Source organism: Petromyzon marinus, chromosome 1, assembly GCF_048934315.1.
Source record: "Petromyzon marinus isolate PM22_M1 ecotype Great Lakes invasive population chromosome 1, UKy_Petmar_22M1.pri1.0, whole genome shotgun sequence".
NCBI lineage: Eukaryota > Metazoa > Chordata > Hyperoartia > Petromyzontiformes > Petromyzontidae > Petromyzon > Petromyzon marinus.
Window position 1 is genome coordinate 14,366,944 of NC_133667.1, and position 27,322 is coordinate 14,394,265.

Sequence of the window (27,322 nt, forward strand, 5' to 3'; positions counted from 1 at the left end):
CTGGTGCTGCTGCTCAAGCAGCTCATCGACACGCCGCCCATGAAAGACCCGGCCGGCGGCGCCACGCACTTCGGCAGGCTGCTCAGACACTACCTGAGCCGGGACGACGCAGCGCCCCTCGCGCCCGCCGCTCGCCGCGACGACCCGAGGGCCCGGACTCGGGGGGCCCGGCACCCCCGGTGGCAGGGGGCTCTCCGCGGGGAGGAGGAGGACGAGGAGGACGCTGCTGCTGCCGCCGTCACGCCGGGCGGCCAAACACACGGCAAGATCACCAAGTTCCTGGTGCTCAAGGCAATGCAGGCGGTGTGCGAGCAGTGGTCGGGGAAGAAGCCTCGCAGCGTCGAGGCGGTGAGCAATAGCAGGCCATGCAGGTGCGGAAATCACTACCCGCCGTCGAAGAACGACACCGGGAGCGACGGCAGCAGCAAGGCCAAGAGTCAGAGCAGCGGCGCATTCAGCCTGTGCGCGGGCTGCAAGCTGGAAGACGTGAACATATGCCTGCGCATATTGTACAAGCAGCACGTGGTGGAGCCCAAGCTCACCAACATCCACGACTGCTCCGGGCAGTGCCTATCGACGTCCGGCTGCTTCGACCTCTACATGAACCACAGCTACGTGCTGCTGCAGCAGGAGATACGCCAGCCCCTGTGCGTGCCCATCCACTACACGGGCCTCAAGATGCTCGTCATCAATGACGACAACAGCATGAGCTGCGGGAACAATAGCTCGAACTTGAGTGCCCACATCATCTTCTACAAACAAATTATCGCAAACGAGTGCGGGTGCAGATAGTGGGATGGACGGGGCTTGCGATGATGGGGGGCAGCGGGGGTGGGGGGGCTAAGCGACCGTACCGAGGAGCCCAAGATTAGGGGAGGGGGTGATCCCCCCCAACCACCCTCCTCCATCCACCGAGAGGAAATTACAAGAAAAACCTACTTGGTTATTAAATTGACACATTGACAGAAGCAGGGAGACATTGGAAAAAACGACTAGGGCAACAACAACAACCGCACGTTCACCGAAGATCGAAGAAAGGAGAGTGTGGTGCTTTGGACGGAACCCCAAGAATGGAACCCTGACGGGATACCAGAACGTCAACACACACACCACAGTACAGCAAGAACGGAACCCTGACGGGATACCAGAATGTCGATGCACGTACCGCAGTACAGCGATAACGTAACCCTGACGGTATACTGGAATGTCGACGCACACCGCAGTACAGCGAAAACGGAACCCAGACAGGATATAAGAATGCACGTACCACAGTACAGTGAGAACGGAACCCTGACAGGATACCAGAATGTCGATGCACGTACCGCAGTACAGCGAGAAACCTTGCCCATTGCTGGGGAGGGGGGTTGCATTCTTTAAAATAGCCCCAATCAACAAATCTGCGATCTGCAAACTCAAAGGCATTACAGGTTTGGTTCACGGTTTGCAATATGACACCCCCTCGTTTTGTTTATGTGACCCTACATCAACCCAAACATTAAACGGGAAGTATTTTGAATGTAAAATATGATTAATATTTTCTAGTGCGAAATATAACTTGTAAGGTAAATGTATGGAGTGAAAAAGATTACGCAGTGTACGATATTATACACGTGTCCGTGTACAGTGCCGTAAACTACATGAAGAAACCTCACTGCCTCCTCACCGGAGGCTGGGAACGCCATGTGACCTGGGACCCCGCGATGGGAGACAAGATGGGAGACGATACCGCGTGTGTTCTTCCACAGCGGCATCATCGCGAGCAGCACAGTTGATGACGCATGCAGGAATCTCGCGGTAAACCGCAAACGGTGATGCCACAGGCGTGCGCGATCGCTCAACTGTGCCTCAATTAATTTGGCGGAAAACGCGATAGCTAAACCCGTGAGAGGGAAGGGTTTGCCGTGCAAAAGATTGGGAAGTCGAGGCAGGGCATGCTTTGGATTGCACGTATATGTATGTATGTATGTTGAACTTCTTTCGCGCCGTACGTAGCCAACCATGCTAATCAGAGGTGCGGGGGATTGATACGAAGTGAACGGAAGGGGCTGTGGGTGAACAAATTGTGAAATTGGTGAACAGACAGCAATAGACAGATTCGCCTTTATCCAGACCCATTGTTGCTACTGAGCAGACAGTCAGGACCTGAAGATGCTAATGTTATAACTCAGTAATGCTTTCCAATGAATGCACACAGATAGTAGTAGTAGTCGTGTGGTCGATGCTATAAGATCTCGACCCAACGACGATCACGCAAAGCGCTTGCCCAAAATGAACCACAATACCGTACTGATCTCATAAAGGGGCATAAACCATCATCATGCGCACTCCGGCCATCCTTGCAGCAGCGGGTTTTGGCTGGCCATCGAGCGCTTTCAGACACGCATCTGCAGTTGTCTGGAACGCTCTTCCTCCTGATATTAGGAAGCCACCGGAGCTATGCTCTTTAAAATCATCGAGATTCAATAAACACCACGTGTAGGGCAATATGGCGACGCAATACTATTGATGTCAAGGGGCAAACCTCAAGAATCGGAATGTTTATTTAGACTGGAGGAAGCTGTTGAGCCGGGCTCTTTTTTCACACCAGACGTCCAGTTTCAACGAATGAGAGCTAACCTGGTTTCGATCTATGTGTACGTATTTCGATCGAGTGTCATCCCTTCGTCCCAAATTAAACATTCCCAAGGGTAAGCAAGCACATTTTGTAAATGCGCAACTCTTATTTTCACCATGCTCAATACAATTCTTGGCCCAGACAGACAAAATTGCTCCCTGGGACAATGGAGACAGGGTATGGGGGAATGGATATGCAGGTGGGTACAGTAAACATTACGACTGTTATTATTGCTTCAACACGTAGGCATTAGTATGGATTATTATTTTTTACCACGGCTATACATTTCTCTCCTCGGGTCGTAGGGCCTGACCGCGGTTACAGTGCTGGTGGTGTGGGTGAAAGAGATCGGAAGTGGATAACCCTGGATAAACAGAATAAGCTTGCGGATAAGCGTAGTTAATAGTCGGGTGCGAACACTCTGATATTCGCACCTGATAGGCTCACAGTGATTTAATCGCCTTTACTCTATTTAAGACCGGAAACAGGAAGACTTCTTCACAAGTTTGGCAAATCGCCTGATGAAGCTGGCTGTAATCACAAGCAAATCGTCACGATACTCAAATCGTAAATGTTGTTGGTTTACTCTCCAACACACAACCGATTAGTGCTGAATTAGTAACTAATTGGGGCACGTTTTGTATACGTGACAAACCCCTTACTTCATTGGCTGTGTCGTGTGGTGGTGGTGGGTTTAACGACACATTTATACGTACGCCATCTAACCCAAAAACATCTACAGGGACTCTCCTACTAACGAACATTCAACTTACGAACTTTCAGAGATACGAACAAACCTATCCATATGTCCAGTTGCCTGTTCTGACCGAGAGTCATAAGTTCAACTCCCGCAGTGGTGGCATCTACATCTGCAGAACGTGAAGATACCAGTGGTATCTGCAGAACGTGAAGAACCAGTGGCATCTACATCTGCAGAACATGAAGAACCAGTAGCTTCTACATCTGCAGAACATAAAGACACCAGTGGCATCTACATCTGCAGAATATGAAGAACCAGTGGCATCTACATCTGCAGAACATGAAGGTACCAGTGGCATCTACATCTGCAGAATATGAAGAACCAGTGGCATCTACATCTGCAAAATATGAAGAACCAGTGGCATCTACATCTGCAGAACATGAAGAACCAGTGGCATCTACATCTGCAGAACATGAAGAACCAGTGGCATCTACATTTGCAAACGATGAAGAACCAGTGGCATCTACATCTGCAGAATATGAAGAACCAGTGGCATCTACGTCTACAGGATATTATACAACTTTTAAAGCCATCCCCCGTGTTTAGTGTACATACCGTATAACATGTTTGGAATGAACAGGAGTAAAAGTTGTACTTACGAACAATCGACTTACGAACAGACTTCTGGAACCTATAATTCGTTCGTGAGTAGAGGCGTCCCTGTATATTTGTGAGAAATTATTGGGATTCCGATGTTTCTTACCTAGAGACGGTGGTGCTATCTGTAAGACGCCTTGACGGGAAAGGACGATAAGATCACGAGGTGTCGTCGATTTACCTCCGGGGCACCTCGCTCCAGGTAGCAGAGCTGTCGTAGCACAGGCGTCCGACGTTCAAGGATCTCACCCTCTTACAGTATCACCAAAGATCACTCTTCCTCCCCTCCAAGTGCTGCGTTAGTAAGCAGCACCGATGAATGGGGGGGGGGGTATGGCACATGGATGGGGTGGCTTTGCCAGCACCCACGCCCGGCCGCCTTTGTTTCCCCCCCCCCCAGTGGCGATGTTTATATGCACACCACATGAGGTTACAGCACAGGGTGGACTAGATGTCTTGCACCCCCCCCCCCAATTAATTGAATCCAAACAGAAAATGCTTCCCTTTGCATATTCATTTGCATCTAAATAAAAAATTATAAAGCTTTAATGGGGGTGGGGGGTGGTGGTGGGTGGGGAAGGTCACAAGACATCCGGACCACCCTGTACAGTACAGCAGCGTATCCATTTGAAGCCGAGTCAACCTAGGGGGAGGCCACGGGCACTGGTTGATGACGGTGACCCCGTTGGCGGGTAATCGAAACTCACCACAACCATCACCACCACGACCAATGACAACTAACTATCTAACTAGCTAGGTAACTAGCTAACTAACGAGCTAACTATCTAACTAGCTATCTAACTAGCTAACTATCTAACTAGCTAACTAACTAGCTATCTAACTAGCTAGCTAATCTACTAGCTAACTATCTAACTAGCTATCTAACTAACTAGCTAACTAACTAGCTAACGAGCTAATTATATATCTAACTAGCTATCTAACGAGCTAACTAACTAGCTAACTATCTAGCTAACTATCTAACTATCTAACTAGCTAAAAAACTAGCTATCTAACTAGCTATCTAACTAGCTAACGAGCTAACTAACTATCTAGCTAACTAGCTATCTAACTAACTAGTTATCTAACCATGTAACTAATTAGCTATCTAGCTAATTACCTATCTAACTATCTAACTAACCATCTAACTAGATATCTAACTAGCTATCTAACTAATTAGCTAACTAGCTATCTAACTAGCTAACTAACTACATATCTAACTAGCTGTCTAACTAACTAGCTAACTAATTAGCTAACTAACGAAACTAATTAGCTAACTAGCTATCTAACTAGATATCTAACTAGCTATCTAATTATCTAACTAGCGAACTAAATATCTATCAAACTATTTGACTAACTAGCTAACTATATATCAAACTATCTAACTAACTAGCTAACTAGATATCAAACTATCTAACTAGCTAACTAGATATCCAACTATCTAACTAGATATCTAACTAACTAGATATCTAACTAACTAACTAGATATCTAACTATTTAACTATCTAACTAGATATTTAACTATCTAACTAGATATATAATTAACTAACTAGTTACCCAGCTAAATATCTACCTAACTAGCTATCTAACTAGTTAACTAGCTAACTAACTAGCTAACTAACTAGCTATCTAACTAACTAGATATCTAACTAGCTATCTAACTAGCTAACTAATTAGCTAAGTAGCTATCTAACTATCTAACTAGATATCTAACTAGATTTCTAACTAGCTATCTATCTAATTAGCTAACTAGCTAACTAATTAGCTAACTAACTAGCTATCTAACTAATTAGATATCTAATTAGCTAACTATCTAACTAACTAGTTATCTTACTAGCTATCTAACTAACTAGCTAACTAACTAGCTATCTAGCTAACTAGCTAACTTACTATCTAGCTATCTAACGAGCTATCTATCTAAATAATTAGCTAACTTACTAGCTAGCTATCTAACTAGCTATCTAACTAGCTAACTAGATATCTAACAAGCTAAGGTCTTTGGTGACCTCTACGATTCGCCTGGGAACGGAACGAGCCAGAGAGAGGAGAGACGGGTGCAGAAAATGTTGACGTCAACAACAACAACCAACAACAACAGACGGCCGTCCATGTTAAGCGAGAGAGGTCGTGGCTGGAGGAGGAAGGGAGGGAGCGGAAGTGGCGGCGGGGACGGAGGAACACCGTCACCACCCCCATCATCATCAAACAAACAAACTGTTGTTGTTTTTAAAACTAAAGTTAGCGGTAGGAAAGAGTTGCGCGTACCTCCTCGCCATGTTGACGGGGGTATGGGGATTGTTACACACACGAGGCTCGCACGTTCACGGCTGGCGTGAAGACGCAGGGTGTGTGTGTGTGTGCTGGGTGTGTGTATGTTGGGTGTGTGTGTGTGTTGGGTGTGTATGTTGTGTGTGTATGTGTGTGTGTATGTGTGTGTTGGGTGTGTGTGTGTTGGGTGTGTGTGTGTGTGTTGGGTTTGTGTGTTGGGTGTGTGTATGTTGGGTGTGTGTGTGCTGGGTGTGTGTGTGTTGGGTGTGTTGGGTGTGTGTATGTTGGGTGTGTGTGTGCTGGGTGTGTGTGTTGGGTGTGTGTGTGTGCTGGGTTTGTGTGTGTTGGGTGTGTGTGTGTGTGTTGGGTGTGTGTGTGTTGGGTGTGTGTGTTGGGTGTGTGTGTGCTGGGTGTGTGTGTGTGTTGGGTGTGTGTGTGTGCTGGGTCTGTGTGTGTTGGGTGTGTGTGTGTGCTGGGTGTGTTGGGTGTGTGCGTGCTGGGGGTGTGTGTTGGGTGTGTGTATGTGTTGGGTGGGTGTGTGTGTTGGGTGTGTGTGTGTTGGGTGTGTGTTGGGTGGGTGTGTGCGCTGGGTGTGTGTGTGTTGGGTGTGTGTGTGTTGGGTGTGTGTGTTGGGTGTGTGTGCTGGGTCTGTGTGTGTTGGGTGTGTGTATGTTGGGTGTGTGTGTGTGTTGGGTGTGTGTATGTTGGGTGTGTGTGTGCTGGGTGTGTGTGTGTTGAGTGTGTGTGTGTGCTGGGTGTGTGTGTGTGTGTTGGGTGTGTGTGTGCTGGGTGTGTGTGTGTTGGGTGTGTGTGCGCTGGGTGTGTGTGTGTTGGGTGTGTGTGTGTGCTGGGTGTGTGTGTGTGTGTTAGGTGTGTGTGTTGGGTGTGTGTGCTGGGTTTGTGTGTGTTAGGTGTGTGTGTGCTGGGTGTGTGTGTGTGTTGGGTCTGTGTGTGTGTTGGATGTGTGTGTGTGCTGGGTGTGTGTGTGTTGGGTGTGTGTGTGTTGGGTCTGTGTGTGTGTTGGGTGTGTGTGTATGTTGGGTGTGTGTATGTTGGGTGTGTGTGTGTTGGGTGTGTGTGTTGGGTGTGTGTGTGCTGGGTGTGTGTGTGTTGGGTGTGTGTGTGCTGGGTGTGTGTGTGTGTTGGGTGTGTGTGTTGGGTGGGTGTGTGTTGGGTGTGTGTGTTGGGTGTGTGTGTTGGGTGTGTGTGTGCTGGGTGTGTGTGGTGTGTGTGTGTTTGGTGGGTGTGTGCTGGGTGTGTGTGTGTTGAATGTGTGTGTTGGGTGTGTGTGGGTGTGTGTGTTGGGTGTGTGTGTGCTGGGTGTGTGTGTGCTGGGTGTGTGTGTGTTGGGTGTGTGTTGGGAAGGGGGGCAGAGGGGGCCCTTTGAGAAGCTCTCATCTCGCATGCCCTGGTCCGCTTCTTCTTACATCAGCTGGAGAGACACACACAGAGACAGAGAGACACACACAGAGACACACACAGACAGAGAGACACACACAGAGACACACAGACAGAGACACACACACACAGAGGCACAGAGAAACAGAGGAGCTTAAACAAGAGGCGCTGTTACAGCACAGTCACAAAAAACCCACCGACGGTCACCTCCCCGCCTCCCGATAACTCGGAAAAGAAATCCTTTGCCCCGGTTCCACTCTTGGCTGTTACCCCAATGCACCCCGCTAGGTGGAGGACACGAGGCACAAGACAAAAATCCCCCGTCTAGCCTTCACAGGCTGCTGGGGGCAAGTGCTGTTAAGCGAGTAAGCAACCTGTGAAGGCCTTCGGCACTGTGACACTTTTGGCTCGTTTAAGAAACTTAATTGCGGGCTCTTGAAATATCGAGAGTGTTTATTTGTTGTTTTTGCTTTACCGAATTGATAAGAGGGGAAAAAAATGTCTCGTCTTGTTTTGGTTGCCGACCCCCCTTGACCGTGGGAGTCCAGTTTACCATGGGAGTCAAGTTTACCATGGAAGTCCAGTTTACCATGGAAGTCAAGTTCACCATGGAAGCCAAGTTCACCATGGGAGTACAGTTTACCATGTAAGTCAAGTTCACCATGGGAGTCCAGTTTACCATGGAAGTCAAGTTCACCATGGGAGTACAGTTTACCATGTAAGTCAAGTTCACCATGGGAGTCCAGTTTACCATGGAAGTCAAGTTCACCATGGGAGTCCGGTTTACCATGTAAGTCAAGTTCACCATGGGAGTCCAGTTTACTATGGAAGTCAAGTTCACCATGGAAGTCCAGTTTACCATGTAGGTCAAGTTCATGGAAGTCAAGTTCACCATGGGAGTCCAGTTTACCATGTAAGTCAAGTTCACCATGGGAGTCCAGTTTACCATGGAAGTCAAGTTCACCATGGAAGTCCAGTTTACCATGTAAGTCAAGTTCACCATGGGAGTCCAGTTTACCATGGGAGTCAAGTTCACCATGGAAGTCCAGTTTACCATGGGAGTCAAGTTCACCATGGAAGTCCAGTTTACCATGGGAGTCCAGTTTACCATGGAAGTTAAGTTCACCATGGGAGTCCAGTTTACCATGGAAGTCAAGTTCACCATGGGATTTCAGTTGACCATGAGCAGGGGTCGGCAATCTACGTCTCCGAAGCTTCATGCTGCCTCTTTGGCTTCACCTTTGCAGCTCTTTGGGTGCCCGCAGTTAAAAAAAGAAAACGTAAAACTTAAATAACAATTCTACGTAAAGACGATTGATTAAATATGGTAGAGAATGGGGTTAATATGGAATTAATGTATTGGTGACAACATGTACAGTGCAGTCAAACTGTATTGTTAAAGAATAATTAATGGGGGAGATCCCTAACTAGACGCAGTTTATTCCATCACCTATTACGTTTGAGTCAGAATGTATTTGTCATCTGCTGTATGCGCGCTGCTGTGTGTTGTGTACACGTAGCTCTGCGTGCGATGCGCCTCTCGAACTAATTTGGTCAAAGACAAAAACAATGGCCCTGCTTCTTCTTCTTCTTTGAAAGGTTGTCGACCCCTGATCATGGGCAGCGTCCACCACAGGCAGCGTCCACCACGGGCAGCGTCCACCACGGGCAGTGGCCAACCTTGAACAGTGTTCACCATGGGCATGAAGGCTGCTTAGGGGCCGTCCATAAATGACGTCACGCACCTGGGGGGGGGGGGTCAGACATTTGTGACGATGTGTGACGGGGGGGGGTTGAGAAATGTGACGTCACATCAAAATGCGCAACTTTAAATAAATATAGACAACACGTTCTACTTAATTAAATAGACTTTTTAATAAATGTTTTCTCCTACAACATCAGAGTGCAGCGCCACATTCAATACGCACTACAATGACAATAGTTTAAAGCGATTTAAAGCATGTTTTAAATATTTTTTGGGGGGGCAGAGCTTTATGACGTCATATTTGAGGGGGGGGGTCTGACTTTTTGTGACGCCGTGTGACGAGGGGGGTGGTCAAAAATAATCCAAAATCGCTTGACATAATTTATGGACGGCCCTTTAGCGCAAATGCTCTCTGTTTTCAAGACACTTCCTATTTAACCTCACTTTCCGGAGAAGTTCAACATCACATTTCGGTTTCGCCCCCCCCCCCCCCCATTTCTTCCCAAAACCACATTCTCCACGCTATTATACCACGCTTGGCCGTGCTACCGTACGTATTAGTGATCTAGCGGACATCATTCTCCACGAAAGTAATTGTTTGCGTTTTGCCACCCACGGTGGTACCGATCTGCCACTTTTTTGGGGGGGCCAAATGTTTCAAGCGCCGTTAGAAGAATGTCCTTTCAATTTGGAATACAACGCGCACGGCCACACTTGTGTAGTGGGTTAAATTCAGGCGCACACTGAAACTTTGGAGGCAACACTATTTATTATCTAAACACAACGGGTAACTCTTAACATTAACAGGATAACGACATAGGGTGGTGGTAACCACCGTTCCTAACTTAGCTAGCACACGGGGATACTATATTTCTGGACCAGAGACCGAGGATCGTAGATGATAGCTTCGTCCCAGAGTTGACCCAGCAGAACAGCCCAGAACAGCCCAGCTCTCCGTCCACACCCCACTTATAACCACTCCGGCGTGGCAGGCTCCGCCCCGGGCCACGCCCCCCTTCCCGATCCTTCGGGAAGGCCCAAGCCCCCAACCACGTGACTCCCCTGGGGCCCCTGGTCCCCCTTTATCCGGTCACGTGTCCTGTTGGGTTCACGAAGAGTATCACGGCCTGACACGACCTCCGCGACACCCGCCTACAGCCCCCATACCTAGCCAACACAGTAGTGTCGTTCTACTACACTACATCTGCATGGCCGTGTGGGTTTTCGTACCTGCGCCACCGCGTAGCTTCTCCGATGGGTTTACAGGTTGCACCGGCGTGTTGTTCCACACGATGTCCGACGTTTCGCTCCGTGTACTATCACTGGCTGGCAAGGGGGGGGGGGGGTGCCTTCCGCTACAATCAATCGATGAATCCAAGGTTTCAAATACGTTGTAAGGTCGCGCTGATCACACACGAAAAGCGCTTGCCGCAAATGAACCACAATACCTCGCTGTACCCGTCAAGGGTCATGAACTGTCAATCACGTGAACTCCGCTCATCCTCGCAAGCGGCGGCTTTTGGTTCGGCCATCGAGCAAAGACGGCGGTCACCGCATCGCGCGGCGCTTTCAGACGAGCTGCTTCTGCGGCCGTCTGCAACGCTCTTTGCTTGCGATTTTGGGAAGCCACTGGAGTTATGCGCTTCGAAATCATCGTCTAGATCAGGGGTGGGGAACCTTTTTTCTGCCAAGGGTCATTTGGATATTTATAACATCATTCGCGGGCCATACAAAATGATCAACTTAAAAATTAGCCTGATATATTTGGTCAAACATTGAATTAACTCACCCCTAATGCGATGGCTGGAACCGCTTCTCTTTGGCGAGGCGTGTGATGATGTTAGCTAGTATTGATGATGTTAGCTGGTATTGATGATGTTAGCTGGTATTGATGTTAGCTGGTATTGATGATGTTAGCTGGTATTGATGTTAGCTAGTATTGATGTTAGCTGGTATTATGTTAGCTGGTATTGATGATGTTGCTACTCGCAATTGCGTTTCTAGGCTTGCTCCTAGATTTATTGAATTTCGAGTCCCGCCTGCGGCTGCCTTGGCGGGGCGACACCAAATGATTTTGCGGGCCTCATACGGCCCGCGGGCCGGACGTTCCCCACCCCTGGTAGATTGAAAACTAATTTCTGTAAGAGCTCATTATTGTGTTTCGTTTGTTGTCCTTCACCACCCGCCCCGCACCTCCGATTAGTGCGGTTGGCTACGTACTGTGCGAAAGAAGTGCAGCGCACAGACATAAAGTAACACCATAGTCGGCAAAAAAGAGATTAGATGGAAGCACGCATGGCACTGGGAAATGTAAAAGTAAGTAGTAGAAGAGCTAAATAGATGTATTTTGTTTAGTCTAGAAAGGGAGGCAAAAGAGATCTCCTCTGGAGAGACGTTTGGCCATATAACCCGCGGGGTATACCACTTTTTAAAAACAAAACAAGACCCTGGGGGTATATGGAGGTGCGGGCTATTTGAAATTTGGTTTACACAAAACACTATTTTTGCAGGTATATGTGTCTGCGGGAAAATACGGTAAATGGGGGTCACGAGATATCTGGACCACCCTGTACAATAACAATATTTTAATGATTTTATAGACGAGAAAAAATATATAATCGACTTAATAACTAATTATTATATTCAAATTACCTAATTATATTTGTTTACATCGTACAAAGGCGACCATTGCATACGTACCCTCATAATATCATCGGTATACTTAAACTATTATGATTAAGCAAGTTAAGATGCCGTGTATGCGCAATTGTATTGTATTCAAATTATTTACTGGTGTCTGAATATCCTTCAAATAAACACGCAAAACTATCCCGTAGCTTGAAATATTATTGTACATTGTGATATGCCAACTACAATATACAAATGTGCGACGTAATTTGCTCAATCCACTGCTGGATGAAAGGCTCCCATGCCATGCATGTTGTGTTTGACTACACTTCGAAAGCTGGGGAAAATTGTAATAGCAAGTGTGGCGCTGCGGTGGAGAGATGTTAACTACGTCACCTGGTATACAGGAGGTCGTGGATTCCATCTCGACCCTGACGCCTGCTGTATATTTGGAGTTTGCGTGTCTATCTCTCCGTGGTCTGCGTGGATTTTTCTCCACATTTAGAATCAACATCACGCGTTTGGAGCATTTGGCTGCTACATATTTCCACGTGATAAGCCACTTCGTTGAGCTATCATTTGTGATAGTCAGGCCGCTTCTGAAAAAGAGTGGGGCCTTACCTAGTAAAATAAAACAAACTTTAGTTTTATGGTTTATGATATCCCAGTGCTTCCAATTACTAACCTTTCCCAAGTCTGATTATTTTATTGAATAACAGTGCCAATGTGTGTTGTTTCTTTCGTGAGCATGCATTGTCTTGGGCACCTTGATTCATGAACCCCCCCCCCCCCCCACTGCTCACCCCCACCACCACCAGAGTCTGGACAGACCAGAATAAGCAGGGAGCAAAAGCCAACCGGGAAAACTGAGCGAGCGAGGCCGCGTTGTGACATTAACGCAAACCCACAGGAGCCGATTTAAAAATTAACGGGGGCTTGTTCCTGTAATTCACCGTCTGTTAATGTACACCCTCTTAATGAGGGTAATTGGTTCCACGAAACCGGCCGTTAAGCGAGTTGGTCGTTAAGCGAGTACCTGTATAGATGTTTCCACTTCAAATGCGCGGCACACTGAATGTAAACGATGCCCCACACTTCACTACTATACACTATATACTACACTACACATTGGGCTCTATGGAGGCCCGTCGTAAAGCGATTAGTCATGAACATCAGTGGTAGTTAAGAGGGGTTTTACTCTACAATACTATACACTACACTATAGAATACACTACACTACTATACACTACACTATAGAATACACTATACACTACACTATATACTACACTATACACTACAACACACATCATCGGGCACTGATAAGGGGTATGTTGGATAAGGGGTTGACAGATATGGTCACGACTTTATGGAGGTATGTTGAACTTCATTTATGTTGTACGTCATGTATGTTGAACTTCATGTATCTATGTTGAAATTCATGTACGTATGTTGAACTTCACGTATGTATGTTGCAATTAAAGTACATATGTATGTTGAACTTCATGTACGTATGTTGAACTTCGTTTATCTATGCTGAAATTCATGTATGTTGAACTTCATGTATATTGAGCTTCATGTATCTATGTTCAAATTCATGTACGTATGTTGAACTTCAAGTACGTATGTTGAACGTCATGTATGTTAAATATCATGTATTTATGTAGTACTTCATGTATACTCTTTGGTTCTATTCGGTTAAGTCACGTAGGTAAAAAACAAAACAACAAAAAATCAGAACAAGAATCGAACGGTCCGGGGACCACTCTCCCATCGCTCTTTACCCCGAGACTAGTTGACAAAAAGAGAGCCAAAAGCACATCGGTAAGTTCATAGGGTAATTTATAGTCGCATTTGGTATTATTTTTCTTGTCATATCACTGCACCGTTAAAATCGGTTAAAACACTCTCTCGCCCATCGAATTCCAACGCCAATGCATCTTCCTCTTGTGGTTCTTCCCTGCTGCGGAACTTTCGAGCCCGGCTTAAGTTCTCTCCCGGGAAGAAGTCTCTTCTCCAGCATAAGGGCCCTTTTTTCCCAAGATCGTGGGGCAGAGTTGTGTTTTTCTTTTTTCGTCTTCTTCTCCTTCCGGCAGTATTCTTCTTGCTTCTGGCAGGAGCTTGGCCGTATGACGTGATAACATAAAAAAACAAATTAATAAGTAAAACAAATTGAAAATATTCTACGAAAAAAAATTAACTGTACAAAACTAATTAAAACAGAACGGGTTAAGTTTGTTGATTAACATTATAATCAATCAACCACAACAGGGGACTTCGTGGTTAAGCGCATTCCAGGGCTGGTTTTGTTTTAAAAACAGAAACCCTGTGGCTGGTTTTTGACTTCACCGATTCTCATCGTCAGCAGCCTGCGGCCAAGTTTGACCAACGCCAACGAATGGTCTCATTTAATTTAAACCTGCTGCAGGATTTACCCTTGCTTAGAACTTGGGATGCACCAAACCAGAATTCCCAAAAATTGGTCGACGGATCGAATGGTTTCAACTTCGTTTAGGCAGTAAAACAAAATGCCGTCGGCCTCTCTCTTTTCACGGGTCTTGCCGTTGCCCGTAATGATTCGGGGCACCACCGCCTCCGCCGTAATGCTTGTGTACAAAACTAAGCCATCTTGCGCCTCTGCCAACAAAGGCTCAGACACCCAAATTCCCCTTTTTCCCACTGGCACATTCGAACCAAGAGCCAGGACCGGGCCATTATGCTACTGGGGGGGGGGGGTGGGAGTCGGGGGACACGGCTTTCCACTGCCTATATTTGCCGTGCTGAACCGTAACCACCAAACCGCGACGTGCTGGTCCTCACAAAGAACATCCGAGTCTGGATCCGAGTCCAAGAGAGGACCAGCAGCAGCAGCGGTGGCGGGGAGCGGGGAGCGAATAACGCAGGCGGTTTGTTGCGTGCGACATCAGTCGGCTGCGTCACCGTCGCGCATCTCGACTCGTCCGTCGCAATGCACCGGCTCGGCTCGGCTCGGCTGACGCAGTGGAAAAACCAGGCAGCCGCCTTCAGCCGCGTCGCCGGGTTCGCTCAACATCGCCAACGGCGCAGCTCGGTTGTTCAGTGGGAAGGGAAAAAAAAAATCAGATACAGCGGGGGACTAGATGGGAATGGTGCGAGAGGGGGGCACGGGTGGGAGGGGGGTGGTGGGAGGGGGGGGCGGGGTGGTGGGGGGTAGTGGGAGGGGGGGACGGGGTGGTGGGGAGGGCAGGAAAAATCAACGCCCCCACCACGCAGTGGAATGATCCACGTGGTTACCCTCAAGGACTTCAGTGAGCACACGACACGAGCCTCAACAACATCTGCACTTTTACCCTTGAAAATACAATTTTGCCGCCCCCCCCACCCCGCAAAAAAAGTGGCCCATCAGATACTTAAGTGGCTGAGCTGCCAAAAAAGCATTCCCCATCAAGCGGGGAGGGAAATCCGCGCCTTCCGATGTTGGCAGAACCGTTAAAAACAGGAACTCCAGACACCTTCATTTTTTTTTGCAAGTGGCGTGCAGTCCGCATCCCACGTCGGGCGATTAAAGCGCGGAGCGTGAATGTGTTCGATCCTAGGAATCCTATGTAGCGCAGAAACACTGTTGTCTCGTGGAGATTACTTGTCGTTTTGTCATTTAACATTTTTGCCAGGAGCACCTCAGAGAAATGGCTGTGCACGTCAACCCTTTCCCGTTCCGGTGACGTACGTCGTCAGTGTTTTCTTCCGAACGTAACCGGAAGAAAAACTAAAAGTAACTTTATCGGTACCGAGGCTCCCACAAGGCCACGCGGGAGGAGGCGTGGCTATCGTATAGTTACGGTTCTCTGCGGTGACTCGTTTCTTTAAAAACGGCGCTGCTGCGCTTCTCGAAATAAAATTCATGCCGAACCCGCTTGCGCTTTCCCGAGATTCAGCGGTGAACGGGACACCCGCACCCTGCAACTACTTGCACACGTCTCGGAACAGGAAAGGGCTAATAACCTGTGCTCTCCCCTCCACCCCCACCCGCCCCCCCCCACTCCACCCCACCCCACCCCAACCCACCCCACCCCAACCCACCCTCCTCAAAAACCTTGCCGAGCGAGCATCAGGAACGTTTTCTCCGTCTCGGCTTTTTGTCGACTTCGACATCCCGCCCAGACTCTAACGACGACGTCGACGATCACATCAACGTCGTTGACGTCGTCGACAACGACGTCAACGACTCTCCCCATGCAATGCCGCGGTGCGGGGGCCCCAATTCGACAACGGGAGTCACCGCGCATCCCCTGCGATGCGACGAATGCGCTGTCGTTCCCCGCGATGCTCGCGACGTCGAACAACGCGGCCCATCGGCGACGGCCTCTCGGGGGGAAAAAAAAAAGACATTCGGGCAGTGAAGGTCTAACGGTTTGGTGTCGAACCGACGGACGACCTCGCAAAGGGAAATAAACAACGACAACAAAAATTGACAACTGTCACGAGTTTTAAAATGATGCTCTCTCTCTCTCTTAACTAGACTGCCGAAGACGCGCCGGGCCGAGTTGACGAGCGCGCACGTGTAAGGGTCAGGAGGTCACAGGCTGAAGGTCGAAGGTCAGATGCTCGCATTTCTACCGAATGCAGATAGGGGGTGGGGGGGGGGCTATGCTAACCCTGTGCTTGCAAACAGGATTACAGTCTTTGCAAATGTACTGCGTTCATTTTGCGCGCGCACACGCGCAAGTCACCGTAAACGTTCGTCTCCTCCCGCGCGCAAAGTGTTTCCAATAAAAAAAATGCTTCACTTGGCTGACTACAAAGTGATGCTGTGTCCACGGGGCAGACGACGGGCGGACGGACGGGCGGGCGGGCGGGGTGGGGGGTAGAGAAAACACACAAGCGCGCACGCACGCGCCCACACACAAGGACGACGCCGTCCTAAGAATCCAGCCGCTCACACTCAATGCTCCTTGCACCGCTACCGGGGTGGGGTGGGGGGGCGCCCGCTCCGCCACGCCACGGCGGCAAGCGACATGGGCAACATCTCGCGGCGCCCAATTACGGCCCGGCATGGCTTAGGGTGGGGCTCGGCACGGCCCTGCGGTTTCCGGCACGGCCCGAACAAGTTCTGGAGCGGCGCGCCCGCCTCCCCCGGCGCGGTCCGGAGGGGGGAGCCGGCGTTGGATGGCGTCTCGGACGAGGCCCGGAGTAGTGTCCTGGCTCGGCCTCCGCCCCACCCCCGCTTCCTCCGTCAACACCACCGCCCCCCCCACCGCCCCTCCCGTTAGAAGTCGGCAAACTCTTTTGCGCACTTCTCGGTGGAGGAGATGCGGATCTCCTCCTCCTCGTAGTCGTCGAAGTTGCTGGCGTCGCCGGGGCCCTTGCACTTGGGGATGAAGGGAGCCTCCACCTGGTCGCGAAAAAGGTCCGCACACAACACCGCGAGGGGGGAGGGGGTCACTCCCTGGGTCGCGCGGTGGGGACTCGCCGTCGTAGAATTTCTCACGGTACAACGGCGATGCGACAGCAATCGAAAAGCGAGCGGCGGTCACGGTGGACATTTTCCCAAGTTTCGAAAATTTACCTAAAAATGACTCGAGTGGGATTACACGTAGCTAAAATAATGCCCGGCCCCGCCCCCCGCCACCCAATACTAATACTATGGTACCCTGGGGTACCGCCATAAGGTTCAAGTGGCTTATAAATTTATCGCAGTCAAATACTCTCAAAACGCGTGATGTTGATTCTAAATGTGGAGGGAAAAACCGGAGGACCCGAAGATAAATCCACGCTACCACGGGGAGAGAAACACTCAAACTTCAAATATACAGCAGCAGGCGTCAGGGTATGGGATCGAACCCACTACCTCCTGTATACCAGGCGAGGTCGTTAACATCTTGTCACCACTGTCCCTGTGCTGCACAGGGACAGCTACCACTTGGGTGTGGCGGGCAGGGGATGGGGGTGGGGGGGTGCCCTTTTAAACGTGGTGAAATGAGAAGCGCTCCCGGGATGCCACGACCTAAAGGAGGGCGGCCGTCTATCGAAAACAAAACCATTATCATTGTTAAACTAAAAAACTATTTTTGATTTTACCAGGTAAGGACCACTGAGCTACGTAGCTCTTTTTCAGAAGCGACCTGGCTATCACAAATGAAAGCTCAACGAAGTGGCTTATCATCATGTGGACATTTATAGCAGCCAAATATTCTGAAGGGCATGTTGATTCTAAACGTGGAGGGAAAACCGGAGGACCCAGAGCAAAATCCACGCTACGACGGGGAGCGAAAACACTTAAACTCAAAATATACAGCGGGCGTCAAGATCAGGATCGAACCAACGACCTCCTGCATACCAGGCCAGGTAGTTAACATCTCGCCACCGCGGCACCCACATTGTTATCACTCAGAGAGGCCAATTGTCGCAAGTCGGTTGTATCGGTTGCGTGAGTGGCTCTGAGCCTGGGCCTTAGCCTGGTTTTGGCCGGCCGAGTGGCCAGCGGGATGGGGGTACGGGGACGACGACGACGACGACACCTTGCGCTGGTAGATGGCGATCCAGTCGGTGGTGGAGAACCACTTGTGCCCCTTGATGTCGTTGACGCCGTTCTTGAGGTTTCCGAAGCGCTTGGTGAGGTCCACCTGGAGCAGGTTCCTCAGCACGTCCTTCAGGTCTGAGCTGAAGTGCGAGGGGAATCTCACCTGCGAGCGGGGAGGGGGGGACACAAAGAAAAAGACAAAGATCCCCTGTATAGCCTTAACAAACAGCGAGTAGCAGCACCTATGAAGGCTGGCACGGCGGACGAGAGGGTGGATGTCCAGCACCACGCAGACCGCCTGTGGCTCCCCAGGGGCGATGCTTACTACACACCGCTCCAGGTACTCATTTGAGGCTGAGTAGACCTAGGGGAGGCCCAGGACCGGTTCACATAATCGTCACTGGCGTTGATGCCCGTGAGCGGAAATCGAACTTGGGTCGCCGGGTTCATTGAGTAGCGTGATAACTGGCAAAGGAGATCTTCATGGGATCTCCTTTTCCAGTACTAAAATATGATAATAGGTTTTTTCCCCTTTTTTCTGGCACCAAAATAGGTGTTAAGATGTCAACAACACTATCGCTCCCCCCTCTCACAGTCACCCATACACCACGCCTGTAATTCACAAGCAGCACAAGCCAATCGCTTTTTTCTCCGGGTCCTCCGGTTTTTCCCTCCACATTTAGAAACATGCATTGAGATTGTTTTGGTGCTATAAATGTCCAAATTAAGGGCCACTTTGTTGAGCTATCATTTGTGGCCAGGTCGCTTCTGAAAAATACGGTAATAACCTCAGTGGGCTTTGCCTGGTAGGATGGGGATGCATAAAATAAAAAAAAATATAATTTGTATTTTCTTTTCTACCTACGTGACTTTATCGAAAGAACCAGAAAGTATGGATTACTGCAGTCACGAAAGCTTAAAATCAAGATAGGATGGGGATAGTTTAGTTTAATTTCTATATGTTTGGGTGATTTAATTCACTTTCTTGTACTTTGCACGACTATCGTGTTTTTTGTACCGTTTATTGTTGTAACTTTCTTACCCGCCCCTACTGTGAAAAAGAGCTTGAGAGCTCATCGGATTCCTCCAGTGTAAATAAATATTGTGATTCTGATTCAGCTTTTTCCCTTGAGAGGCGGGGCGGCGCAAGGCAAACCAGTACTCTGAGAGTCGTGGAGCACAGGGGGATCATTGTGTGGATAAGGCTGCCACCTGCTGGGGGCTGAGAGGTTGCTTGGAGTGCGGGGGGGGGCGGGGTGGAGGCGGTGCTGCAAGAGGTTAGCGCGCTGCACTACAAACCCGGCGAGACCCGAGTTCGATTCCCGCTCATGTCCAATAACAGTGGCGAATATTTGAACCAGTCTTGGGCCTCATCCTGGGTCCATTCAGCCTCAAATGTGAGTACCTGGTGCAGTTTGTAAATATCGCCAAGGGGGAGAAGAAGGTGGCCGGGCATGGTGCTGGCCACCCACCCTCCTCTTGTGTGCCGTGCCAACCTACATAGGTGCTACTCGCTCACAGCACTTGCCCAACAAAGTCTGTTGAGGCTATACTTGGGGGTTCTTTGTCTTTGTAGCAGGCAGTACACAGCAAGTGAGCAGTCGATCTAGCCGTCCAAAAGATTATTTTATTCAGAGGTGTCACCCTGGAAGAACGGGATTTCACCGTGCACTCACAGTTTCCATCAAACACAGAGACAAGACAAAGATCCCCCCCATTCAGCCTTTGCAGACTTTTGGGGCAAGTGCTCTTAAGCGAGTAGCACCGATGAAATCCGGCACGGTTAACGAGGGGGTGGGTGGCCAGCACCACGCCCGGCCGCCTTTGCAACATAGCAGCAAGACAGCATCACTGCAACACAGCAGCAACACAACCTCACTGACACATAGCAGCAGCACAGCGTCACTGCAACAAGAGCAGCAATACAGTGTCACTGAAATGCAACAGCAACACAGCTTCAATGGCACACAGCAACACAGCCTCACTGACACACAGCTGCAACACGGCATCACTTACACACAGCAGCAACACAGCCTCACACACACAGCAGCAACACAGCGTCACTTACACACAGCAGCAACACAGCCTCACTGACACACAGCAGCAACATAGCCTCACTAACACACAGCAACAACACAGCCTCACTGAGACACAGCAGTAACACAGCGTCACTGACACACAGCAGCAACACAGCGTCACTTACACACAGCAGCAACACAGCCTCACTGACATACAGCAGCAACACAGCCTCACTTACACACAGCAGCAACACAGCCTCAATGACACACAGCAACACAGCCTCACTTACACACAGCAGCAACACAGCCTCACTTACACACAGCAGCAACACAGCCTCACTTACACACAGCAGCAACACAGCCTCAATGACACACAGCAGCAACACAGCATCACTTACACACAGCAATACAGCCTCACTTACACACAGCAGCAACACAGTGTCACTGACACGCAGCAGCAACACAGCATCACACACACAGCAGCAACACACCCTACTGAGACACAGCAGCAACACAGCCTCCCTTACACACAGCAGCAACACAGCCTCACTTACACACAGCAGCAACACAGCCTGACACACACAGCAGCAACACAGCCTCACTAACACACAGCAGCAACACAGCCTCACTTACACACAGCAGCAACACAGCCTCACTGAGACACAGCAGCAACACAGTGTCACTGACACACAGCAGCAACACAGCGTCACTTACACACAGCAGCAACACAGCCTCACTTACACACAGCAGCAACACAGCCTCACTAACACACAGCAGCAACACAGCCTCAACTGAGACACAGCAGCAACACAGTGTCACTGACACACAGCAGCAACACAGCATCACTTACACACAGCAGCAACACAGCCTCACTTACACACAGCAGCAACACAGCCTCACTGACACACAGCAGCAACACAGCGTCACTTACACACAGCAGCAACACAGCGTCACTTACACACACCAGCAACACAGCCTCACTAACACACAGCAGCAACACAGCCTCAATGACACACAGCAGCAACACAGCCTCACTGAGACACACCAGCAACACAGCCTCACTGACACACAGCAGCAACACAGCCTCACTTACACACAGCAGCAACACAGACTCACTTACACACAGCAGCAACACAGCCTCACTGACACACAACAGCAACACAGCCTCACTTACACACAGCAGCAACACAGCCTCACACACACAGCAGCAACACAGCCTCACTTACACACAGCAGCAACACAGCCTCACTTACACACAGCAGCAACACAGCTTCACTTACACACAGCAGCAACACAGCCTCACTTACACACAGCAGCAACACAGCCTCAATGACACACAGCAGCAACACAGCATCACTTACACACAGCAGCAACACAGCCTCAATGACACACAGCAGCAACACAGCATCACTTACACACAGCAATACAGCCTCACTTACACACAGCAGCAACACAGTGTCACTGACACGCAGCAGCAACACAGCATCACACACACAGCAGCAACACACCCTACTGAGACACAGCAGCAACACAGCCTCCCTTACACACAGCAGCAACACAGCCTCACTTACACACAGCAGCAACACAGCCTGACACACACAGCAGCAACACAGCCTCACTAACACACAGCAGCAACACAGCCTCACTTACACACAGCAGCAACACAGCCTCACTGAGACACAGCAGCAACACAGCCTCACTGACACACAGCAGCAACACAGCGTCACTTACACACAGCAGCAACACAGCCTCACTACACACAGCAGCAACACAGCCTCACTTACACACAGCAGCAACACAGCGTCACTTACACACAGCAGCAACACAGCGTCACTTACACACAGCAGCAACACAGCCTCACACACACAGCAGCAACACAGCGTCACTTACACACAGCAGCAACACAGCCTCACTGACACACAGCAGCAACACAGCGTCACTTACACACAGCAGCAACACAGCCTCACTGAGACACAGCAGCAACACAGCCTCACTTACACACAGCAGTAACACAGCCTCACTACACACAGCTGCAACACAGCGTCACTGACACACAGAAGCAACACAGCGTCACTTACACACAGCAGCAACACAGCGTCACTTACACACAGCAGCAACACAGCCTCACTACACACATCAGCAACACAGCCTCACTTACACACAGCAGCAACACAGCCTCACTAACACACAGCAGCAACACAGCCTCACTTACGCACAGCAGCAACACAGCCTCACTTACATACAGCAGCAACACAGCCTCACTGAGACACAGCAGCAACACAGCCTCACTTACACACAGCAGCAACACAGCCTCACTACACACAACAGCAACACAGCCTCACTGACACACAGCAACACAGCCTCACTTACACACAGCAGCAACACAGCGTCACTGACACACAGCAGCAACACAGCGTCACTGACACACAGCAGCAACACAGCGTCACTGACACACAGCAGCAACACAGCCTCACTGACACATAGCAACTCGAATGTGCAGGTACCCCCCCCCCCACCTCGCCTCGCGTGCGCCCGAACGAACCTTCCCGGAGACGATTTTCTCGTAGATCTGAATGGGCTGGTCGGCGAAGAAGGGGGGGTACCCCGCCGCCATCTCGTACACCAGCACGCCCAGCGCCCACCAGTCCACGGCTTTGTTGTAGCCCTGTCGCGCACATAACCAAAAAAAACCGAAGAGACAAAAAGACAACGATCCCCTGTGTAGCGTTGACAAACTGTTAAAGGCAGGCGCGGCCCACGCGAGGGGGTAGGGCTTGGCCAGCACCATGCCCGGCTGCCTTTGTCTCTCCAGTGGCGATGTTTACCACACACCACACCAGGTACTCATGTGAGGCTGAGTTTAGTGAAACAAAGAGACACCAACCCACCCACCCCACCCACAACAAACCACACGTTGACTTTTGAACCCTCTCCCGTTCACGTACGTCATCGGAACGGAACCGGGAAGGAAAGGAAAGGATAAAAACTTAATCGGTACCGAGTGCTCCCACAAGGCCACGCGGTGGGAGGGGCGTGTGGCACAGTTTGGCGCCGGCTATTGTCGAGCGCGGTCGTGTTGCTACGGTTCTATTTTTAAACGTGACGACGCTACTACTATGGCCCCCTGCCCTCACGCAGAGCCACTGGCGCCAATTCCCGAGATTCAGCGGTAAACGGGGACACCCACCCACACGCTCGGAACGGTAAAAGGGGGTTCTCACAGCCTCGGTAGGGTAAATGCTGTAAGCAGAAGCACCGGTTACGGTTGACTGTGGGCGGCGGTGTGGCTAGTACCATGCCCGGCAAACCCTTTGTCTCGGTGCCGGTTGGCCACGTACGGCGCGAAAGAAGTTCAACACACACACGTATGGCAAGTCCTCCTGAAACACCACACGTTAAGCGGAGGACTTACCGTATACATTTCCGTTCTGATTACTATTGACGGTATTCATGATGTGTGTGGACGGTGAGGATGGGGGAAAGGGCGGGGGAGTTGGTGGGGCACGTGGCGATCACAACACCTACTTTACTGAGGATTATCTCCGGCGCCAGGTACTCCGGGGTCCCGCACAGGGTCCAGGTCCTCCCCTTGACGCGCTTGGCAAAGCCGAAGTCGGTGACCTGCGCAGACAATAACGGCGACGGGAGAGACATAACGTATCAATGTGTGTCGTTAACCCGCCACCACCTGACAGCCAAATTGGTAAGGTTTGTCACGTAAACAAAACGTGCCAATTGGTTGCTACTTTAGCCCACGATTCTGGAAAAATCGCCCGATAATGCACGATGTTAATTACCAGCAAAACGTCACGGTACAAAAATTGTAAATGCTCTCCAACACACCACTGAGTGCCGAACTAGTAACTAATTGGTACATTTTGTTTACTTGACAACCCCTACTTAATTGGCTATGTCGGGTGGTGGTGGTGGGTTTAACAACACATTGATAATTATGCGATCTAACCCAAAAAACAAAAACTTTATTACGAATAATATTGGTGGCGGAAGCCTACTTACGTCTCAAACAGATGTGTAAGACAGCCCACCGCTCAGCTCTGGCACGTGGCGGGGGGGTGGGCCACCCCCCCACCCCCACCCCTCCAACCTTGGCACGCGATGAGAGCGCTTGTTTAAAACCAGGGTTGCCCTCTTCGACTGTTATTATTTTCCGCGGGGGCCATATAACATACAATACAATTTATGTACGCGCTGGCAAGCGGGCCACGCGGCGTCTCGTGCCGCGTACGCTGACGTCACGGCATCACGTGGCGTCGCGTACCGCATGCGCAGACGTCACGGCACCACGTGGCGTCGCGCGTGCCGCGTGCGCAGACGTCACTGTACCACGTGGCGTCGCGTGCCGCGTGCGCAGACGTCACGGCACCACGTGGCGTCGCAGCGCCTAAGCTCTCGTCTCCAGGTCCATCATCTCAATCCCGACGGGAGAGAAAGTCCAGGGACTGCTTATTGTTTTTAATTATTAATACTGCTACTTGTTTTTTCCAGACTTGCACTCGCCTATCTCGATAATTCTGTTGAACCGGGTGAGAACTCAAGAGTGTGAGGAATTGGTGTGTTGTGTGCGTGTTACTCCGGAGAGACAAAAACGGACCTGGATGTACCCCTGCTGGTCGATGAGAAGGTTCTCTGGCTTGAGGTCTCGGTAGATGAGGTCGAGTGAGTGCAGGTACTCGAACGCCAGCACGATCTGAGCCGCGTAGAACCGCGAGTGGGGCTCGCTGCACACGCCCAGGCAAAGACAATGTCATAGTGAACACCGGTGAAGGCCGGCAAATGCGGCACACGAGGGGTGCGAGTGGCCAGCACCACGCCGAGGCAAACTTTGCCTCCCCAGCGCTGATGTTAACACACTGCACCGGGTACGCATGTAAGGGTGAGTCGACCTAGGGGAAGGCCAAGGACCAGTTAAAATATTCGCCACTGTCATCGTCTGTGACCGGGATCATGGCGCAGTGCGGAGCTCACCATTTACACGATCGCTCCCCACCTCCCCATGACAAGTGTCCCCCTCGTAAAGTCTGAATAGTGGGGCAAGCGCTGTTAAGCAAGCACTCTTATGAAGGCAGGCATGGCGCACGAGGGGGTGGTGTGGCCAATACCACGTCCGGCCGCTTTTGTCTCCCGAGTCGCCATTGTGGCAAGATGTTATATACCTTGCCTGGTATACAGAAAGGTGTGGTTCGATCCCGACCCTGACAATCTGTATATATGGAGTTTGCGGTGTGTCCCTCCGCATGGTGGCATTAATCTATCCTCCGGGTCCTCCGGTTTTTTTTCCCCTCCACATTTAGAATCAACGTCACGGCGTTTAGAGTATTTGGCTACTGGTATAAATGTCCACGTGATCATGATGATGATAAGCCACTTCCTTGGGCTATCATTTGTGATAGGCAGGTTCCCCTCTTCTGAAAAAGAAGCTAAAGTAGGGAGTTGTATATTCTGATAATTCTGATTCTGGCCGATCGGGAGTGGTCATAGAGGGTTTTATGTGAATCCTATAAAGCCAGAGAGACCGCCCATATTAAAACTCGCCTCAACCCGCTCGCCTGCTGTGCCACCGCCGCCACTGCTGCTTCATAGTGACTCATCGAGCCAAACGTTTTGGAACAACCTTGGTTTTGTTTCCACCCTCAAACATCGTAGATCTTGATTTAAAGCTTTCGTGACTGCAGTGATTCATATTCTTCTTTCAAATGTTCTTGCCGTTGGTTTTCACACCTGATGATGACTGCTTGTGTTGCCTTCGAAACGTCGTGAGAATTTGATTGTTTTTATATATATTATTATTTTATTGTTTCCCTTCAACGTGACTTTACCGAAAGAACCAAGAATATCGTAGATCTTCCTTCGAAAGAACGATCCTGAAGCAGAAGATTCGTGCTGGACACGGCGGTAACATCGCCGCAACTTTGGTCCTTAGCCATGCAGCATCGATAGTTCAATGTGACTGTGGCCATTTTATTTAAAAGCACGATTGCTGTTGCTGCTGTGTGCTGTGTTCTCTTGTTGGTGTGGTCTGGGACAGTTTTTGTTGTTGTCGTTTTTGCTGCCTTGCCCAAGATTGATAAATCTATTTTGCACTACTGTCGTATTGTTTTCTTTTATTTGGTTGCCGTTGTATAATTTGCTGACCATCTGCTTAAAAAGAGCTTTACATATCATCGGATTCCTCTTTTCCCCCCTCCTCTTTTCCCCCCTCCTTCGTCTTCCTCCCTCCCTCCCCCCTCCTCCCCCAGTCCAAACAAAGATTCTGATTCAAAAGGCCGAGCCACCTCACGGTGGTTACCTGAAGCGTCCGATCCTCCGCAGGTGGGAGAACATCTCTCCCCCGGGCACGTACTCCAGCACCATGTACAGGTTAGAGTTGTCCTGCACAAGACAAAAAAAAAAAGATTCCCCCATGTCGCCTCGACGGTCCCCTGGGGGCGAGTGCTATTAGTGAGCACCAATCACGGCCGGAGCGACGCACGACGGGGGTGGTGTGGCCAGCACCACGCCCCACGCGGACTTTGTCTCCCCAGTGCCGATGTTTGCCGATGTTTACGCAGCATAGCAGGCACTTAATTGAGGCTGAGTCAACCTAGGTGAGGCCCAGCACCGGTCCGGATGATCGTCACCGGTATTGACCGTGAGCGGGAATCGAACTCAGGTGGCAGGTTTCTCAGTGCAGCACTAACTGCTACCACCCCCCCCCCCCCCCAAAAAGACAAACATCCCCCGTATAGCCTTTAACAGGCTGTTGGGGCAAGAGCTGTTAACGAGCGGCACCTATGAAGGTCGCCAAAGGCACACGATGGGGGTGGCGTGACCAGCGCCACGC

At 50.1% G+C, this 27,322-nt stretch overlaps 2 protein-coding genes across 11 annotated transcripts in view; both read right to left on the bottom strand.

Moving 5' to 3' along the window:
* The window catches only part of LOC116942181 (uncharacterized), a 102,925-nt gene extending 94,691 nt beyond the window's left edge, over window positions 1-8,234 (bottom strand). For 2 of the 4 annotated variants that reach the window (XM_032953817.2, XM_032953826.2), the window contains exons 1-2: window positions 6,234-6,358; window positions 4,078-4,182 (exon numbers count right to left, since the gene is read on the bottom strand). Coding sequence is in view for 1 of the 4 variants with exons in the window: in XM_032953808.2 (XP_032809699.2) it covers window positions 6,234-6,244 (11 nt within the window). In the remaining 3 variants the exon portion in view is untranslated. Of the gene's footprint in view, window positions 1-4,077; window positions 4,183-6,233; window positions 6,374-7,831 lie in introns of those variants that run through there. The other 2 variants (XM_032953836.2, XM_032953808.2) reach the window with 2 other exon arrangements.
* Window positions 8,235-13,789: 5,555 nt separating this feature from the next.
* LOC116944602 (cAMP-dependent protein kinase catalytic subunit alpha-like) overlaps window positions 13,790-27,322 on the bottom strand; it is a 113,374-nt gene continuing 99,841 nt past the window's right edge. For all 7 annotated transcript variants that reach the window (XM_032958431.2, XM_032958512.2, XM_032958633.2 and 4 more), the window contains 6 exons: window positions 26,789-26,871; window positions 25,094-25,220; window positions 24,007-24,102; window positions 23,024-23,146; window positions 18,462-18,626; window positions 13,790-17,335 (listed from right to left, as the gene is read on the bottom strand). In XM_032958431.2, the coding sequence (XP_032814322.1) occupies window positions 17,210-17,335; window positions 18,462-18,626; window positions 23,024-23,146; window positions 24,007-24,102; window positions 25,094-25,220; window positions 26,789-26,871 (720 nt within the window). In that variant the 3' untranslated portion in view covers window positions 13,790-17,209. The remainder of the gene's footprint in view (window positions 17,336-18,461; window positions 18,627-23,023; window positions 23,147-24,006; window positions 24,103-25,093; window positions 25,221-26,788; window positions 26,872-27,322) is intronic.